Source organism: Pongo pygmaeus, chromosome 12, assembly GCF_028885625.2.
Source record: "Pongo pygmaeus isolate AG05252 chromosome 12, NHGRI_mPonPyg2-v2.0_pri, whole genome shotgun sequence".
NCBI lineage: Eukaryota > Metazoa > Chordata > Mammalia > Primates > Hominidae > Pongo > Pongo pygmaeus.
Window position 1 is genome coordinate 29,140,498 of NC_072385.2, and position 20,369 is coordinate 29,160,866.

Sequence of the window (20,369 nt, forward strand, 5' to 3'; positions counted from 1 at the left end):
GAGACAATTATCAATGCCAAGCGGTGGATGAGAGTTCAATGTGTATAGGTGGGAGAAAAGCACTAGTCTGGGAAAGATTTGGGAGGAAGAGCTCACATCCAACCAGAATGCTCAGATGTGAAAGGCTTTTGGGGGGAACATGTCAACTGAAGGATGCTTGGTGATTTAATAAGAAAAGGGAAGAGCTTGCTGGATGGGAAGAAAGATTTCAGTAAAAGAGCAGAGGCAGAAATGAATGAAAAGTCTTTGGGTCCGTGTGGTCTGGACAGAAGAGGGGGTTTCTGGGGGGAAGGCTGGAAAGATAGGTTGGTGAGTTGGTAAGGGATCTTGAATAAGAGAATGTGAAAACTTTGACCTAAGCAAAATGAAAAGCCATTCTGAGCAATGTTCAAGTTGTCTTTAATTATAGAATGGTGACTGAAAAGAAAGTGTTTCTAAAATGTTCAATTCTAAATTTGGAAAAACAAGGCTACCCAAAAGTAATTTCCAGTTACTTATGGTCAAAAGCAGGGCAACATAGTTTTAAATTTTTACTCATTTTAGATTGCCAGGTGAGAGCAGAGTTAAATAGCCAGTAGATTAATTATGAGCTACCATATTAGCTGTGTATAGCTGAAAGGTGACTCAATTTAAAAAGGGCTTGTGTGTTTATAAGGCCTACACAGGCAGTGTAGGGTCCATCCGTGGTCATATTCCAGTTCCCTTAAAGCAGTGGTTCATAAACGTGTGTAAGAGTCAACTGGGAATGCTGGGTAAAATGCAGCTTCTTTGGCCTTATACTGCAAGATTTTGGTTCAGTAGATCTGGTGTGAAGAGCCCAGTGATAAGCCTTTTTTTTTTTTTTTTTTGAGACAGAGTCTCGCTCTGTCACCCAGGCTGGAGTGCAGTGGCGCGATCTCAGCTCACTGCAAGCTCCGCCTTCTGGGTTCACGCCATTCTTCTGCCTCAGCCTCCCAAGTAGCTGGGACTACAGGCACCCACCATCATGCCCAGCTAATTTTTTTGTGTTTTTAGTAGAGACAGGGTTTCACTGTGTTACCCAGGATGGTCTTGATCTCCTGACCTCGTGATCCACCCGCCTTGGCCTCCCAAAGTGCTGGGATTATAGGTGTGAGCCACCATGCCAAGCCCAGTGATAAGCATTTTTAATAAGCTTCCTGGGTAACTTTGATGCCTGTGGTCTCTGGGCCACACAGTGAGCCTGGCAAAGACTGCCTCCCAGTGAAAGGATACTGAACCTGTCAATATAAGGACACTTGATCCAGATAATTTAAACAATCCCTTTCTGTCTCATTCCTTCATCCATCCAACTATCCATTCTTCCATTCAGCAAATGTTTATTAAATGTCTACTTTGTGCCAGGCATTGTTCCAGGTGCTGAGGAGGATATAGCAGAGAAAAACATCTAGAAACTGACCTAACGAAATTTATCTTCTAGTGAGAGGAATGAACAGAAAAAGAGTGAGAGGAAAAAGGGAAGAGAGAGTGAAATAATGAGAGGAAGGGAGGGAGATAAAAACATTTCACCCGTAAAAATTTCTGGGCCTGGCACGGTGGCTCACACCTGTAATTCCTGCACTTTGGGAGGCCGAGGCAGGCGGATCAAAAGGTAAGAGATCAAGACCATCCTGGCTAACACAGTGATATGCCATCTCTACTAAAAATACAAAAAATTAGCCAGGCATGGTGGCGGGCGCCTGTAGTCCCAGCTACTTGGGAGGCTGAGGCAGGAGAATGTCATGAACCTGGGAGGCAGAGCTTGCAGTGAGCCGAGATCATGCCACTGCACTCCAGCCTGGGTGACAGAGCGAGACTCCATCTGGAAAAAAAAAAAAAAATTTTTTTTTTGATGTGTCTCTAACATATAAGGACCAGCTCTGGCACAAAAAGATGTTCCTGGTTCATCTTGAACATTTCCTGCCCCAGGCTAGCAATCAGCCATTATTCTGAGGAGTGCTGGTTCTTCTTAGCAGGAAATGGTATTTAGAGACCACAGTGTGGGAAGTAAAAGTGCTCCATTGCTATGGAGTTGTCATTTATTTCAGGTGTTTTCAGTGGCGGGAACTAGAAAATATATATTTTTAAAAGAAAAACAACTATGCATTCAGATATTTCACATTTATATTTAAGAATGCAAGCATTTTACATCAGTTTTATATTTGTACCTCTGCCATCTTACACTAAAAATCCTAGTTCTAATGACATTAGCATTATTACTTATTTACATACAATAGTGTCAAAATAACTATGACAGTATTACCAACCAATAATGAGACAGTAGATATAATTTAAGATTTTCTTGTGATTATTTATGTTCATAGGATGGATTCCTATGTAGTGGTATATACTTATATGGATATATTTTAAAGTCACTTAAGATAATTCTCCTCTATATGTTTATTAATCTTTCAATTTGTTATAGAGTTATGTTCATTTGTTTTTCTTTTTTATGATTCCATTTTTCCCTATTTGATTTAATTTTAAAATTTATGATAACATTTACATGGTTCCAAAATAAAAACTTTAAAAAAGATAGTTAGTCTATCCCCTATCCCTGTTCCCTTTACCTTCCTCTTACTCTCTCCATAACTAACAATTTTTATCAGTTTTTCATTCATCCTTGTATTGTTTCTTTTGAAAATATGAGCAAATCACACAAAATATACAATTGTATTTTCTCCCCTTTCTTACACAAAGAGTACAATTCTATAAATACTATTTTGCTCCTGGAGAGAATTTTACAGGAGTATATACAGGTCTTACTCTTTCCTTTTGCAGCTGCATAGTACTTCACTGTGGACGTAGCATCACTTACTCAACCAGTCCCTAAATTAATGACATTTGTGTTGTTTGCAGTCCTTTGTTCTTATAAACAGTGCTGGAATGAACAGCCTATCACAAAACTGTGTTCCACAGCAATGTGTGAGACAGCCTATTTCCTCACAACCTCTCCCACAGAGGGTATTGCCAAACCTTTGGGCTCTTGCCAACTAAAGAGTTGGAAAACGCAGCCGGGTGCGGTGGCTCACGCCTGTAATCCCAGCACTTTGGGAGGCCAAGGTGGGCGGATCACAAGGTCAGCAGATCAAGACCATCCTGGCTAACATGGTGAAACCCCGTCTCTACTAAAAATACAAAAAATTAGCCGGGTGTGATGGTGGGCACCTGTAGTCCCAACTGCTGGGGAGGCTGAGGCAGGAGAATGGCATGAACCCGGGAGCGGGAGGCGGAGCTTGCAGTGAGCCATGATCGCACCACTGCACTGCAGCCTGGGCGACAGGGCAAGACTCTGTCTCAAAAAAAAAAAAAAAAGAAGCGTTGGAAAATGCTGTCATAATGATGTTTTAATGTGGCCTTTCTCTTCTTTTGAGTGTGGTTTAACGTCTTTTATATGTTTAAGGACCATTTTCTTTTTTTTTGTCTATAAACTCTCTATATATTCTGCTGATAAGGTGATATTTGGACAGAGACCTGAAGGCATGATCATGTAGATACCTGGAGGAATAGCGTTCTAGGCAAAAGGGACCACAAACATATAGGCTTTGAGGCAGAAACCTGCCTGGCATGTTGAAGGATAAGCACAAAGAAGAATGTGGCTGGAGGAGAGTGAGCAAAGGGAAAGAGAAGTAGGAACAGGAGCAGAGGGCCAGATCTAGTAGGTCTTGGAGGCTGCAGGATGGACTTGGCTATTCCCCTAAAGGAGGAGAAAGCCACTGGAAGGTTAAGAGAGAAGACTGATAGCAGCCCATGCATATTCCCACAGGGCCACTCTGTCTACTAGGTAGGGGATGGGCTGCAAGAGTGAATCAGGGAGGTCAGTTAGGAGGCTGTTAGGGGAGTCCATATGAACACTGATGCTGGCTGGGACTGTGGCAGTAGCAGAGGTGGGAGAAGTGGTTAGATTCTATTATTTTTTCGTTTTTTGAGACAGAGGTTTGCTCTTTTTGCCCAGGCTGCAGTGCAATGGCACGATCTCGGCTCACTGCATCCTCCTCCTCCTAGGTTCAAGCGATTCTCCTGCCTCAGCCTCCTGAGTAGCTGGGATTACAGGCATGCACTACCACGCCCAGCTAATTTTGTATTTTTAGTAGAGATGGGTTTTTCCATGTTGGTCAGACTGGTCTTGAACTCCCGACCTCAGGTGATCCGCCTGCCTTGGCCTCCCAAAGTGCTGGGATTACAGGTGTGAGCCACCACGCCCAGCCAGATTCTATTTTTTTTACATCAAACATTTTAACAAAATACTTTTTTTTTTTTTCCAGATTTGAGACAGGGTCTTGTTCTGTCGCCCAGACTGGAGTGCAGTGGCACCATCAAAGCTCACTGCAGCCTCGACCTCCCAGGTTCAATCAATCTTCCTGTCTCAGTCTCCCACACAGCTGGGACTACAGGCATGTGCCACTACACCAGGCTAATTTTTGTATTTTTTGTAGAAATGAGTTTTGCCATGTTGCATAGGCTGGTCTCGAACTCCTAGGCTCAAGCAATCCTCCTGCCTCAGCTTCTCAAAGTGCTGGGATTCTAGGCATGAGCCACCACAACCAGCCCAAAGTACTGTCTTATAACAAATATTTGGACTCTTAAGGTACAAGTTAACAGTCCTTGAAACCGTTAGAACAAACTTTTCAACATTACAGAAAATAACTTTGTATCTCCTTTAGCAAAAGCTCTGCCTCTCCTGTAACAGGTAGACTTGGACAGAAACTCACTTTTTAATGACAGAACAAAAAAACAAGAATAGATTTGACTTATTTTGGCAAATTCAATTTTTACTTCTAATTTTATTAAATAGACATACATAGGAACTCAACTTCACAGTAAATGATATAAAATAAGAATATATTTAAATTGTTATGGTGCCCTTCTTTCTTATCTTTCTAAACAAAGGCAAATTGTTAATCCAGATGTTCACATTCCCAGAAGCATTTGTGTCAGAAATGTTTTAAAATTCCTCTCAAAACAATAGACACTGGGGACTGTAAAAGGAAGGAGGGAGAGAGAAAGGGAGGGAGGGAGGCAACGATTGAAAACTACACATCAGGTACTGTGTTCACTATTTGGGTGAAGGATCGATAGAAGGACAATCCTCAGCATCACACGATATGCCCATGTAACAAACCTGCACATGTACCCCCTGAATCTTAAAAAAAAAAAAAAAAAAAAAAAAAAAAAAAAACCTCTCAAGTTTCCTGCTTAAAAACCTGTCAGTTTTAATTCTGACATACAGCATGGTATGACTACAGTGCCTGTAATCCCAGCACTTTGGGAGGCCAAGGAGAGAGGATCGCTTGAGCCCAGAAGTTTGAGACTAGCTTGGGCAACATAGCAAAACCCCATCTCTACAAAAAGATAAAATAAGCCAGGCCTGGTGATGTGCACCTGTGGTTCCAGCTACTCAGGAGGCTGGGGTGGGAGGATCGTTTGAGCCCAGGTGTTGGTGCCTGCAGCGAGCTATGATCACGCCACTGCACTCCAGCCTGGACAACAGAGCAAGATCTTGTCTCTTAAAAAAAGGAAAAAAAAAAGACTGCACATGCATTCAGGATCGATAAAAGATGAATTTCATAATATTTTGCAGTGTTTTCAGATTAAGCGCTGTGTTAATACAAAACAAAACAAAAGGTCGGAGCAGAGTGGGCATGGGGAACTTCTGTCTGATGAACAAATAATGGCAACAAGAGAGTTGGGGCGTTCTGTCTGTGGCCTTCCGCCTTTGGTTTAGTGATGTTTATTGCAGCAACCCAAGTAATATCTTCTCACAGGATTCATGTGAGTTACACTTCTGCCTCCTAGGCACTTCCAGGTGCTCGTACCCCTTCACCCACTCAATGAAGCCTCACCTACATCCGCGCCTGTACCACGGCTGCTATGGGGACATCATGACCATGAAGACCTCTGGGGCCACTTGTGATGCAAACAGTGTGATGAACTGCGGTAAGTGAAAAGCAGAGCAAACGTTCGGCTTTTTCCCCCTTTCATCGTTTTCAGATTTTTTCTTAGGAAGTCACTTAATTTTGAAAAGGTATAATCATCATTATGACAATAGCATCAAAATTAAAAATGAGCAAAAACCACAATCCTGACCAATCTAACAACCCGCTTCTTTTTATTTTCCACTCCTATTCTTTCCAAACCTTGTCCAGCTGTGTTTATTTCCACGTGTTGAAACTACTGCTTGAATAAATATTAGACTCTGGCTTTGTTTTTTGGGTGGTGCCGCTGTGTTTGCTTCATGTTACACGTTAACATTTGAAGCAATACTGTTCCAAAGTCATCTTCATCATGTTATCCTGGTTTTAGAGTGTCAGAGCTGGCAGCAACCACAAGGTCACATCAGACCCCAACCCCTCAAATTTACAAATCAGAGCCCAAAGACTCAGCAAGGAGGGGGGTACTTCCCAATAGAACAGAGCCAGCTAGTGGCAGAGCCAGGCTAAAACATACATTGACTGACTCCTAGTCCAACAGGCTTCCCAGTGCACCAGTGTGGCAGAATTTTGTGTGTGTGTGTGTGATGGAGTCTTGCTTTGTCACCCAGGCTGGAGTGTGATGGCATGATCTCGGCTCACTACAACCTCCACCTCCCAGGTTCAAGTGAATCTCCTGCCTCAGTCTCCTGAGTAGCTGGGGTTACAGGTGCCTGCTGCCAAGTCCAGCTAATTTTTGTATTTTTAGTAGAGACAGGGTTTCACCATGTTGGCCAGGCTGGTCTTGAACTCCTGACCTCAAGGGATCTGTCCACCTCGGGCTCCCAAAGTGCTGGGATTACAGGCATGAGCAATTTGAAGGAGAAACAGAGCAGAAGCGGCACCTGTTGGGGGTTGTGGATCTGTTTCTGCAGTCAGAGATCAAAAGGATGTCTTAGAATGGTTGTCCCAAGCCATTAGCAGTTATCAGAGGCTGTGGCTAACTTAGCAAATTTTTAAAAATGGTTTTCTTCTGAAGTAGAAGAAACAGTTTCTTTTCTTTTTTTAACTTTAAATTCTGTTTTTTTTTTTAAATTAGAGATGGGCTCTCACTATGATGCCCAGGCTGGTTTCAAACTCCTCCTGGGTTCAAGCGATTCTCCTGTTTCAGCCTCCTGTGTAGCAGGGACTGACTTCAGGCACACACTACTATGCCCAGAAAAACAGTTTCTTTCCTATTGACGTAGGGATCCGTGGTTCTGAAATGTTTGCTGAGATGGATTTGAGGGCCATAAAACCTTACCAGACTCTGATCAAAGAAGTCGGGCAGAGACATTGCGTGGACCCTGCTGTCATCGCAGCCATCATCTCCAGGGAAAGCCACGGTGGATCTGTCCTGCAAGACGGCTGGGATCACAGGGGACTTAAATTTGGCTTGATGCAGGTATTTAGCTAGAAACTTTCTATCAGCCCCACTGCATCCCTCCTCACAGAAGCTCAACCTCAACTAGAAATCCATTTGCAGTGCTTCCAAGCCCCAAAATACCCTGGCATCTGGCTACAGGTACTCCAGCATAATTTTTTTTTTTTTTTTTTTGAGATGGAGTTTCACTCTTGTTGCCCAGGCTGGAGTGCAATGGCGTGATATCGGCTCACTGCAGCCTCCACTCCCGGGTTCAAGTGATTCTCCTCCCTCAGCCTCCTGAGTAGCTGGGATTATAGGCACACGCCACCATGCCCAGCTAATTTTTTGTATTTTTAGTAGAGATGGGATTTCACCTTGTTGGCCAGGCTGGTCTTGAACTCCTGACCTCAGGTGATCCACCCGTCTCAGTCTCCCAAAGTGCTGGGATTACAAGCGTGAGCCACTGTGTCCAGCTACTCTAGCATAATTTGATCTGGGATTTCTGTAACACATCTTTTTATTTCATTCAAGGCTTATTCATTATCAGATATCTTTTAAAAAGTATTTTAGGAGTTTCATAACTACCATTTTGCAATAAATAATACGTAATACACTAAAACTGAGAAAATCTTATCAACAGCACTATTGTTACAGGTGTCCTCTTGGGGTTCATGAAGTAGTAAATTTCATCCATGTGGATCAAAACATGGTATAATCGAGCCCTACTTGAAACAACTTGTTCCTTTGGATAAAGTGGAGGAAGGGGATCCAAATTATCTGGATATTTGCTTCCAGGCTCGATTTTAAATTGTCTGTAGAAATACAGACTTCTGGCCTTCCCAGTTAGAAACAAATTTTTCTCTGAATTAGCTGGATAATTATTTATTACCAAAAATGTGTAGACTTTGGGTGTTATTTGTTTCAAAACAACTTAAAAAAATTTTTTTTGTATATTAGAATGTTTAGCTAAAACTGTGCCATTTCCATTTCTCCCAAACCTTACTTTGTTTCTCTGACTCTCATCTCTATGAAAGAAAGAACAATAGAATTGACTCTTTGGGGATAAAGGCCGGTATCTATGACTTGAATACCAGGAGAGGAAATTAGGAATGGCAGAAAAATGTGTTACCTCATCCAGATGCTGACTTTATTATCTGAATTTTCTAGCTTGATAAACAAACGTACCACCCTGTTGGTGCCTGGGACAGCAAAGAGCACCTTTCACAGGCTACTGGGATTCTAACAAAGAGAATTAAGGCAATCCAGAAAAAATTCCCCACGTGGAGTGTTGCTCAGCACCTCAAAGGTAGGCTGTATTCTGAGTACTTTGTTTAAATGAGCAATGAATGAGACCACTGAAGGCCAGTGTGACCCCAGACTCCCTGGGAGCATTTCCACGTGGTCAGCAGTGGCCCTGGGAGGAGCTGTCTAGAGGCTGCATTTGCATTCCCTGAACCACTGAGTTACTTTGAGAGGTCCTCCATCCTCAACCTCCATTTCCCCTTCTGCAGAATGTTGGGGTTCTTATTCATTGCTTATTGAGCTATTGAGTGATACCTTGAAACATAGTGAGACCCTGTCTCTACAAAAAAAAAAAAAAAAATAGCTGGGCATGGTGACACACAGTACCAGCTACTCAGGAGGCTGAGGCAGGAGGATTGCTTGTGCCTGGGAGGTTGAGGCTGCAGTGAGCATTGATTACATCATTGCACTCCAGCCTGGGAGACAGAGTGAGACCCCATCTCTCAAAAAAAAAAAATTATCTATCTATCCATCCATCTATCTATCTATCTATCTATCTATCTGTTTGCCTACCTCTCATAGGTTTTTTCCTGTTATAAGAAACTGTCAACAACTTTCCAAATTGTCTGAACAATGTTACTCCGTGAGTATTCTTGGGACTTCAGGTGCTATATATCCAAGTGGAAATCTCTGCTTGGCTGACCACAGGCCCCCTCAAGTTTAGCATCTCCCAGATGGAATTAACTCACTAACCTCACACTATAAATTTGCTCTTTCTTCTGCATTTTGCGTGTCTTGGAGGCACCATAATATAGCCAGTCATCCCAGCCTGAAAACCAGATTGCTTTCTTAGGCTCTCTGGTTCCTTCTCTCTTCACACCCAACCACATCAATTCCTATTAGGTTTACCTCCTATCGGCCCATGTTATGTCCTCCACACTCTAACGGCCTTAATCAGAACAGTTTCTAGTCTCTACTTCAAGGTGCTTTAAGGCAGGGATCAGGACCAGGCATCTTTTTCTCTGGATATCAGAGCAGAGCACAATTATGTTAAACACATACATAACTACTAAAGATAAAATTCTAGGGTAAAATAGCATACACATGCATATGCACACGTACCCAAAGAAATAAGTGTGTCTTGGGTACCTTGCAGTCAGTGTGACACCTCTCCTGGCACATAGTAGTTGCTTGAAAACATTTCCTGAATGAATAAATGAGTGAATAGATGAGTGAATTATTGAATAAATGAGAGAATGTTACAAGCATTTTCAGCAGAGGATGTACTGGGAGTCTAGTTCTGCCAGGCCTGGATTACATAAAAAAGCAAATCTGATTTTTGCAACAAGAAAAACCAGAGACTTTGGAAAAAAAGAAACCAATCTAGAATTTTCCCAGTGATTCTTGGGGTAGCATGTCCTTTCAGAAAGGGAGAGAGAAGGAGGAGGATTTGGGACTGCCTGCTTTGGAAGATTTGCCTGGAGAGCTAACATCTTGGCAATGCTCATTGCTTATTTCTGCTGAAAGTTAATATTTGAGCCTAACTCTCTGTGTTTCATTTCAGGTGGTCTCTCAGCTTTCAAGTCAGGAATTGAAGCGATTGCCACCCCATCGGACATAGACAATGACTTCGTCAATGATATCATTGCTCGAGCTAAGTTCTATAAAAGACAAAGCTTCTAGGCAAAGCTCTGTGGATGGGCCAGGCTGGCAGAGTGCTCAGATGGCCGCCTTTGAGAGTTTTATGTGAATGTGTTGTATTCAACACTGGCAAAGAAATGATTAAAATCATGAAAGAAAATACATTTCCCAATTTTATGAATGAAAATAAGCATTGAAAAAAGGAAAGAAAAATAAAAGAAATCCATCCAGTTCACAGTATGGTTTCCAGGAAATGGACATAGACATATATATAATTACTTTGTAGTAAATGTGAATATCATGGCAAGTGGCCCCTAGGTATTCCAGCCAGGCTTCATTTTAGCCCGTGATTCCAATGCCAACCTACTCCCTGTCTACCAGAATTGCTAACAAGTTAAGAAAGCCTTACCCAAGACTTTGTCCTTTTTCCAGTATCTGCCCAAAGCCCTGAGGCTTTGCTTATGAGAAGTTCCTGACTCGTAAGCCAGCCAATCCATGGGACAATGGAGGAAGTAGGGATGGAATTCTAGCTTCATAGGAAACTGAAAGCCAACTGAGGTGAAGCTGTCATTCAAGTTAGATACACCAAGTCCTTCAAACCCACAGCAACCTCCTGTGTTTTCTTTTGTTTGTGAAGATCCAGGGACTGGCTTTTCTTATTTTCAGCAGTTGCTGCCACACGCTTTCTTTCACGGGGTCCACCCCTCACAAAACATGGCTGAAGATAAGCATGCAGGACCCAAAGCAATTATGGTTCTTTGGTTGCAAGCAAAAGTAACCACTTATAGAAATTTTAAGCAATAAAAGGAAATTACTGGAAGGCTAACAGAACCAACTAAGAGGGTCAAGGAGATGAAGAGACACCAGGCAACTCTGGGGTCTGGATAGCAGGAATGGGTGAACCATACCTTACAGCATCCCTAGTAAGTGAATGAATTAGCACCCTCACCAATATCCTCATATATGTACTCCAAACACCATTTTCTGATTATGTCATCATTCTGCGTTACTTTCATAGTGCCAGGAGAGGCTCGGAGCTATTTATCTTGGGTCACATACACACCTACCCCTTGGCTATTTTGCTACCTTGGTCTTGCTAACACTACCCACAACGGAGAAGAGACAACTCTCTGGAAGGAAACTGTGTGCTGTTTGTGGCCTTTACTTCCATAGTCAGGAGAGGACACAAGTGATAACATGTTGGAGTGTAAAGTGGACGTGTGATGATGTGGCCCTGCTGGGCCTTTAACTCCCTTTGGAGATGTTCAATGAATGTTTCAGTCCATCACTTCTGTTTCTGAGAAGGACTCAAAATCATATGCATCTGCCTCAGAGCCCCATTGGAGAAAGCCAAGTAAATCCTTCTTTGCCCACTGACCTCTCAACCCAGCCTGAAGATTTGACCCAGGCAGCACCAGGAATCCTTGTTTCAGCGGGCAGGGCCAATGGTCAGTTTGTGTGGCAGGCCCTTAGCAGGTAGGCTGGTAGCTTCTATGACTGGTTGAGGCCTATGCTGTACCAGGTGTTAAATATTTTTATTATCCTCCTTGCATGTGGGCCATCCAGGATGCTCTTCAGATGTTCACTTTGCTTAGGAATGATTTATTTTGGGCTTTCCCTCACATGCATGAACTTCATCTAATCACTAGCCCCTTCAATGTCACTACTTCAACAATAAAGTACATCTAGGTGAGATAACTTTCAGGTAATTTGAAAAACAAGAAATAGTATGCTCACGTGTTCCCTGAATGTATTCCCCCAGTGTTCTCTTTATGACTAGGATGCAAGAGATGTCCCGTGGGAGACCTCACATTCAAGTTGTCTTAGTTTGGTTCCCCAGAAGCAGAACTTGAGGAAACGATTCCAGTGTGGGTAGTTTATTTTGGAACGCTGGTATGAGGTGGCTGGATGATACAGGGACAGTAGGACAGCCAATAAAATGTGTCATCGAGCCAGCTACCACAGTGGGCACCTGAGCTCTACCTTGCAGGAAAACTGCTAGGAATGGTGCAAAACCCACACCATAGAATTATTCTGCCCAAGATACAAGGAGCTGGGGAATTTATACATCAACTCCTGAGAGCTGTTGGCTGAGGGATCTGCCTGTAGGGCTTTGGGGGTGTTAATTCTTTGCTACTCTGGTTTGCCTTGCAAATAAGCAACACACATTTCCAAGGAAAAGGGGCTGCAGGTACAGAGGTACAAATACTGGCAGTTGGAAATCAACTGAAAATTCTAAAAGGCTCAGGGATATGGGAGGGTGCTAACAGCATCGGCTTCATCAGGATTAGGTACACCTGGAGGTTGGGACTATCCTTCAAACATTGCTTGTTTTCATCTATGACTTAACAACATGGTAAGAACACTCTGGAAATAACACACAAACTTCATTATGCCTCATGATTTTCATGCCAAGCTTCTCCACAACCTGTTAGAATTAATAGATATAATACAACTATCCAAGTCTTTTTTTTTTTTTTGATGGAATTTTGCTCTTGTTGCCTAGGCTGGAGTGCAATGGTGCAATCTTGGCTCACCACAACCTCTGCCTCCCGGGTTCAAGCGATTCTCCTGCCTCAGCATCCCAAGTAGCTGGGATTACAGGCATGCAACACCATGCCCGGCTAATTTTTTTTTTTTTTTTTGTATTTTTAGTAGAGACGGGGTTTCTCCATGTTGGTCAGGCTGGTCTCGAACTCCTGACCTCAGGTGATCCATCTTCCTTGGCCTCCCAAAGTGCTGGGATTACAGGCATGAGCCACCGTGCCCAGCCAACTATCTCAGTCTTTATCCTCTTCCCATCTCCATCTAGCTCAACAGCTGATTCCCAGGGATTTGCTGAGAACAATGTCAAAGATGTTAGACACAAATGTGGCACCATTAGATATAATATCCAGTCATTCTCAATTTTCTTTATATTTTTTGCCTGTGCCCCCTTCAGGTGTTATGAATTATTACATGTCTACATCCTATTATGTAAAACAGCACTTTTATAGTTGTCCAAAAACTAGGTTCTTAGGCCAGGCATGGTGGCTCACACCTGTAATCCCAGCACTTTGGGAGGCCAACACAGGAGGATTGCTTGAGCCCAGGAGTTCAAGATCAGCATGGGCAACATGGTAAAACCCTATCTCTATAAAAAATACAAAAATTACCCAGGCATGGTAGCACATGCCTGCAATCCCAGCTACTTAGGAGGTTGAGTAGGGAGAATCACCTGAGCCCGGGGAGGTCGAGGCTGCAGTGAGTCATGATTGCACCACTTCACTTCAGCCTGGACAACACAGTAAAACCTTGTCTCAAACAAACAAAAAAACCCCAAAACCAAACCAAAACAAACAAACAAAAAATTAGGTTCTTACTGGAGGATGAAGAAAAATTGTCTTATAAATAGTTTTTGTTGGGTTTTGAAGGGAAGGTGAGGGTTAAAGAAAGACACAAAGAGAGAGAGTGGTGGCTCTACAGCAAATGCAGGCTTTATGTCCAGCATAAGACCTGCAGCTTAATGCCAATGCCCATTGCTGCTTACAGGCTGGGGCAATTATAGGCTGGGTGGGAGGAGTCTGGAACATGGGGCATGGCCTGCTGCCTGGGAAAATGTTGATAACATGTTCCCATGATTAGGCAGTTTGGTGCCTGTTCCGGTGCAGTGTGAGGTTCCTTACACTTTCTTCCAGCAGAATATAATAAGAGAGTCAGGCGGTTGGGCAGGCTGTTTGTCACAGCCCGAACCCCTGTGGAATGTTTCACTTTGACCAAGGTCTGTGAAATGGCTGGGGGGCTTACAAAATGGTGCAGTTTGGACTAACAGTTTCCAGAGCAAAAAAATAAAAAATAAAAAATAATGAAAACACCTAAAAATATTTCCCTTGCTAGACTTATTCATGATTATATTCTCATCCTTTCTTTTTCTTTGCCATTAATGCCTCAACTGCTGAGAGAACTGTGACCTAATAAGAAACAGGTGTTTGGCCTCTGCAGCGTGGTGCAGGGGAAGCAAGGGGAGGAAGCCTCAGCTTCCACACTGCTGACCTCTAAGAACGCTCTCCACACAGATGATTGAAGTGCTGTGCACTGTGATGCCTTCTGTTTTACAATGCTAGGTAGGGGAAACATTCCCCACGCAGACACAATGTCCATTCCCATAATACAATCAGGTAAGAGACGCACGCAAGCACTTCTCATGAAGCCTGCTGAAAAACACCAATTCGCCTACAGACTTTAATTCCATCAACCACTACATTCCTAACTTCGGCCTCCATTAGGACTTAATTAACAGGTTTTGGTGTTACAATACTAGGTATAAAGAAGTGTTAGGCCAGACTTGGTGGCTCACGCCTGTAATCCCAGCACTTTGGGAGGTTGAGGTGGGTGGATCACCTGAGGTCAATAGTTTGAGATTAGCTTAGCCAATATGGTGAAACCCCGTCTCTACTAAAAATACAAAAATTAGCTGGGCATGGTGGCGCACACCTGTAATCCCAGCTACTGGGGAGGCTGAGGCAGGAGAATCGTTTGAACCCGGGAAGCAGACGTTGCAGTGAGCCGAGATCGTGCAACTGCACTCCAGCCTGGGCAACAGGGCGAGACTCCATCTCAAAAAAAAAAAGTGTTCCCCAGCCGGATGTAATATCCATTCCCATAAAACATTCAGGTAAAGGACACACAGCTTTACCTAAAGTCTGTTTAAACATTCCACCTTTCATGATCCTATCAACCCTTACCTTTTACGGTTCCCTCATTCTAACTGCAGCCTGCCTCAGGGCTTCATCAATGGGTTTTGGTACCACAGTGCTGGGGGCTCCCGTATCGAGTCCCAGTAACCTTTTCTCCACAGTGCCCCCACCGCTGACCATTTTACCTACTGATGTGCATAAGGCTTTGGGTCTTCACTGAGAAGGGGTAGAGCCAAGGGACTGTGACCCTTTTGTCAATCTTCATCTTGATGAACCTGCTAACAACTGTCACAGTGATTGCTGGTCAGGTTTCTCATGATAAATTTTGCCTTTGGCTTTTTAAATTTCTCCAAACTGGAGTAAATAGAGCAGGCTTATTTGGAACCCTTTAATATTGCGGGACCAGCAGGGGTTCCCTTGGGCCTGCTCAACCTTTGGTAGTGCTGTGTTAAATCCTTTGTTTTAATCCATCAATATCCATTTTATTCATCCCATTTCTTAATAACCATCTAAAGCTTTCCACCCTCCTGGGACAAGTCCCACGACTCCTCTTTCTTTTTCTTCTTTTTTTGCTTCTGTCAATATTTGCATGTTTGCTTTACATACCTTCTTTCTTTCTTTCTTTCTTCTTTTTTTTTTTTTTTGAGACGCAGCTTCACTCTTGTTGCCCAGGCTGGAGTCCAATGGCGTGATCTCGGTTCACTTCAACCTCCATCTCCCAGGTTCAAGTGATTCTCCTGCCTCAGCCTCCCAGGTAGCCAGGACTATAGGCATGTGCCACCACCACGCCCAGGTGTTTTCTTTTTCTTTTTTTTTTTTTTTTTGTATTTTTAGTAGAGATGGGGTTTCACCATGTTGGCCAGGCTGGTCTCGAACTCCTGACCTCAGGTGATCCACTCACCTCAGCCTCCCAAAGTGCTGGGATTACGGGCGTGAGCCACTGCACCTGGCCAAGCACCTTATTTCTTAATTGCTGTGTAAAATTTTCTACCATGCTAAGACCTGCCCTCTGCCTTTCTCCATTCTCTTCTTAATTAACCTAATGTGGTTTTTTTTTTCAACTTTTATTTTAGATTCAGTGGGCACTTGTGCAGACTTGTACAAGGGTACATTGCATGATGCTGAGGTTTGGAGTACAATTGAACCCATCATCTAGGTAGTGAGCATAGTACCCAATAGGTAGTTTTTCAACCCTTGCGCTCCTCCCTACTTCACCCCACTTATAATCTCCTGTCTCTTGTTCCCATCTTTATGTCCATGTGTACCCAATATTTAGCTCTTACTTATAAGTGAGAACATGCAGTATTTGGTTTTCTCTTTCTGCATTAGTTCTCTTAGAATTATGGCCTCCAGCTGCATCCATGTTGCAGCAAAGGACATGATTTTGTTCTTTTTTTATAGCTGCATAGTATTCCATGGTGTATATGCACCATATTTTCTTTCTTTTTTTAATATTATACTTTAAGTTATGGCTTACATGTGCAGAATGTGCAGTTTTGTTACATAGGTATACACGTGCCATGGTGGTTTGCTGCACCCATCAACCCATCACCTACATTAGGTATTCCTCCTAATGTTATCCCTCCCCTAGCCCCCCAGCCCCCACAGGCCCCAGTGTGTGATGTTCCCCTCTCTGTGTCCATGTGTTCTCATTGTTCAACTCCCACTTAATGAGTGAAAACATGCGGTGTTTAGTTTTCTGATCTTGTGATACTTTGCTGAGAATGATGGTTTTCAGCTTCATCCATGTTCCTACAAAGGACATGAACTCATCCTTTTTTATGGCTGCACAGTATTCCATGGTGTATATATGCCACATTTTCTTTCTTTTTTTTTTTTTGAGACAGTCTCATTCTGTCGCCCAGGCTGGAGTGCAGTGGCTTGATCTCAGCTCACTGCAAGCTCCGCCTCCCGGGTTCATGCCATTCTCCTGCCTCAGCCTCCCAACATAGCTGGGACTACAGGCACCCGCCACCACGCCCAGCTAATTTTTTGTATTTTGAGTAGAGATGGGGTTTCACCATGTTAGCCAGGATGGTCTTGATCTCCTGACCTCGTGATCTGCCCACCTCAGCCTCCCAAAGTGCTGGGATTACAGGTGTGAGCCACCGTGCCCAGCTATATGCCACATTTTCTTAATCTAGTCTATCATTGATGGACATTTGGGTTGGTTCCAAGTCTTTGCTATTGTGAATAGTGCCGCAATAAACATACGTGTGCATGTGTCTTTATCATAGAATGATTTATAATCCTTTGGGTATATATGCCTAGTAATGGGATTGCTGGGTCAAATGGTATTTCTAGTTCTAGATCCCTGAGGAATCGCCACACCGTTTCCACAATGGTTGAACTAATTTACACTCCCACCAACAGTGTAAAAGCATTCCTATTTTTCCACAACCTCTCCAGCATCTGTTGTTTCCTGACTTTTTAATGATTGCCATTCTAATTGGCATGAGATGGTATCTCATTGTGGTTTTGATTTGCATTTCTCTAATGACCAGTGATGATGAGCATTTTTTCATATGTCTGTTGACTGCATAAATGTCTTCTTTTGAGAAGTGTCTGTTCATATCCTTTGCACATTTTTTGATGGGGTTGTTTGCTTTTTTCTTGTAAATTTGTTTAAGCTCATTGTAGATTCTGGATATTAGCCCTTTGTCAGATGGATAGATTGCAAAAATTTTCTCCCATTCTGTGGGTTGCCTGTCCACTCTGATGATAGTTTCTTTTGCTGTTCAGAAGCTCTTTAGTTTAATTAGATCCTATTTGTCAATTTTGGCTTTTGTTGCCATTGCTTTTGGTGTTTTAGTCATGAAGTCTTTGCCCATGCCTATGTCCTGAACGGTATTGCCAAGGTTTTCTTCTAGGATTTTTTATGGTCCTAGGTCTTACATTTAAGTCTTTGATCCATCTTGAGTTGATTTTTGTAAAAGGTGTAAGGAAGGGGTCCAGTTTCAGTTTTCTGCATATGGCTAGCCAGTTTTCCCAACACTATTTATAAAATAGGAATCCTTTCCCTATTTCTTGTTTTTTTCAGGTTTGTCAGAGATCAGATTGTGGTAGATGTGTGGTGTTATTTCTGAGGCCTCCGTTCTGTTCCATTGGTCTATATCTCTGTTTTGGTACCAGTCCCATGCTGTTTTGGTTACTGTAGACTTGTAGTAAAGTTTGAAGTCAGGTAGCATGATGCCTCCAGCTTTGTTCTTCTTGCCCAGGATTGTCTTGGCTATGCAGGCTCTTTTTTGGTTCCATATGAAATGTAAAGAAGTTTTTTCTAATTCTGTGAAGAAAGTCATTGGTAGCTTGATGGGGATAGCATTGAATCTATAAAATATTTTGGGCACTAAGGCCATTTTCACAATATTGATTCTTCCTAGCCATGAGTATGGAATGTTTTTCCATTTGTTTGTGTCCTCTCTTATTTCCTTGAGCAGTGGTTTGTAGTTCTCCTTGAAGAGGTCTTTCACATCCCTTGTAAGTTGGACTCCTGGGTATTTTATTATTCTCTTAGTAGCAACTGTGAATGGGAGTTCACTCATGATTTGGCTCTCTGTTTGTCTGTTATTGGTGTATAGGAATGCTTGTGATTTTTGCACATTGATTTTGTATCCCGAGACTGCTGAAATTGCTTATCAGCTTAAGAAGATTTTGGGCTGAGATGATGGGGTTTTCTAAATATACAATCATCTCATCTGCAAACAGAGACAATTTGACTTCCTCTCTTCCTATATGAATACCTTTATTTCTTTCTCCTGCCTGATTGCCCTGGCCAGAACTTCCAATATGACGTTGAATAGGAGTGGTGAGACAGGGCATCCTTGTCTTGTGCCAGTTTTCAAAGGGAATGCTTCCAGTTTTTGGCCATTCAGTATGATATTGTCTGTGGGTTTGTCAAAAATAGCTCTTATTATGTTGAGATACGTTCCATCAATACCTAGTTTACTGAGAGTTTTTAGCATGAAAGGCCATTGAATTTTGTCGAAGGCCTTTCCTGCATCTATTGAGATAATCATGTGGCTTTTGTCGTTGGTTCTGTTTATATGATGGATTATGTTTATTGATTTGCGTATGTTGAACCAGCCTTGCATTCCAGGTATGAAGCCGACTTGGTCGTGGTGGATAAGCTTTTTGATGATGCACCACATTTTACTTATCCAATCCACCATTAATGGGCACCTACATTGATTCCACGTCTTTGCTATTGTGAATAGTGCTGTGATGAACATATGGGTGCATGTGTCTTTTTGGCAGAATGATTTATTTTCCTTTGGGTGTATATCCAGTAATGGGATTGCTGGGTTGAATGGTAGTTCTATTTTTTGGTTCTTTGCGAAATCTCCAAACTGCTTTCCCTAGTGACTGAGCTAACTTACATTCCCACCAACAGTGTATAAGCATTCCCTTTTCTCTGCAGCCTTGCCAGCATTTATTTTTAAAACTTTGAAATAGCCATAGTGTGAGATGGTATCTCAGTGTGGTTTTGATTTGCATTTCTCTGATGATTAGTGATGATGAGCATTTTTTCATATGTTTGTTAGTTGCTTGTAAATCTTCTTTTGAGAAGTGTCTGTTCACGTCCTTTGCTCACTTTTTAATGGGGTTGTGTTTTACTTGTCGGTTTGCTTAAGTTCCTTATAGATCCTGGATATTAGACCTTTGCCAGATGCACAGTTTGCGAATACTTTCTCCCATTCTGTTGTCTGTTTACTCTGTTAATAGTTTCTTTTGCTGTGCAGAAGCTCTTTAGTTTAATTAGGTCCCATTTGCCAAGTTTTGTTTTTGTTGTAATTGCTTTTGAGGACTTAACCATAAATTCTTTCCCAAAGCCATCATCAAGAAGGGTATTTCTCAGGTTTTCTTCTAGGATTTCTATAGTTTGAGGTCTTACATTTAAGTTTTTAATTCATCTTGAGTTCATTTTTTTATATGGTGAAATGTAGGGGTCCAGTTTCATTCTTCTGCATATGGCTAGCCATTTATCCCAGGACCAATTATTGAATAGGGAGTGCTTTCCCCATTGCTTATTTTTGTCACCTGTCAAAGATCAGATGGTTGCAGATGTGTGGCTTTATTTCTAGGTTCTCTGTTCTGTTCCATTGGTCTATGTGTCTGTTTTAATACCAGTACCATGTTGTTTTGATTATTGTAGCCTTGTAATATAGTTTGAAATCAGGTAATGTGATGCCTCTGGCTTTGTTCTTTTGGCTTGGGATTACTTTGGCTATTCAGCCTCCGTTTGGGTTACAATAGTTTTTTTTTTCTAATTATGTGAAAAATGATGTTGGTAGTTTGATAGGAATAGTGTTAAATCTGTAGACTGCTTTAACAATATTGATTCTTCCAATCCAAAAGCATGGATGTTTTTCCATTTGTTTGTATCATCTATAATTTCTTTCAGCAGTGTTTTGTATTTCTCCTTGTAGAGGTCTTTCACCTCCTTTACTAAGTGTATTCCTAGATTTTAAAATATTTTTGTGGCTATTATAATTGGGATTT

General features: G+C 42.3%; 1 protein-coding gene across 5 annotated transcripts in view; it reads left to right on the forward strand.

Annotated features, from left to right (window-relative positions):
• LOC129030878 (lysozyme g-like protein 2) overlaps positions 1–20,369 on the forward strand; it is a 64,980-nt gene that overhangs the window by 8,729 nt on the left and 35,882 nt on the right. For 3 of the 5 annotated variants that reach the window (XM_063649214.1, XM_063649215.1, XM_054476718.2), the window contains 4 exons: positions 5,794–5,934; positions 7,154–7,350; positions 8,479–8,617; positions 10,118–12,105. In XM_063649214.1, coding sequence (XP_063505284.1) covers positions 5,829–5,934; positions 7,154–7,350; positions 8,479–8,617; positions 10,118–10,236 — 561 coding nt within the window. In that variant the 5' untranslated portion in view covers positions 5,794–5,828 and the 3' untranslated portion in view covers positions 10,237–12,105. Of the gene's footprint in view, positions 1–5,793; positions 5,935–7,153; positions 7,351–8,478; positions 8,618–9,135; positions 9,197–10,117; positions 12,106–20,369 lie in introns of those variants that run through there. The other 2 variants (XM_054476720.2, XR_010123228.1) reach the window with 2 other exon arrangements.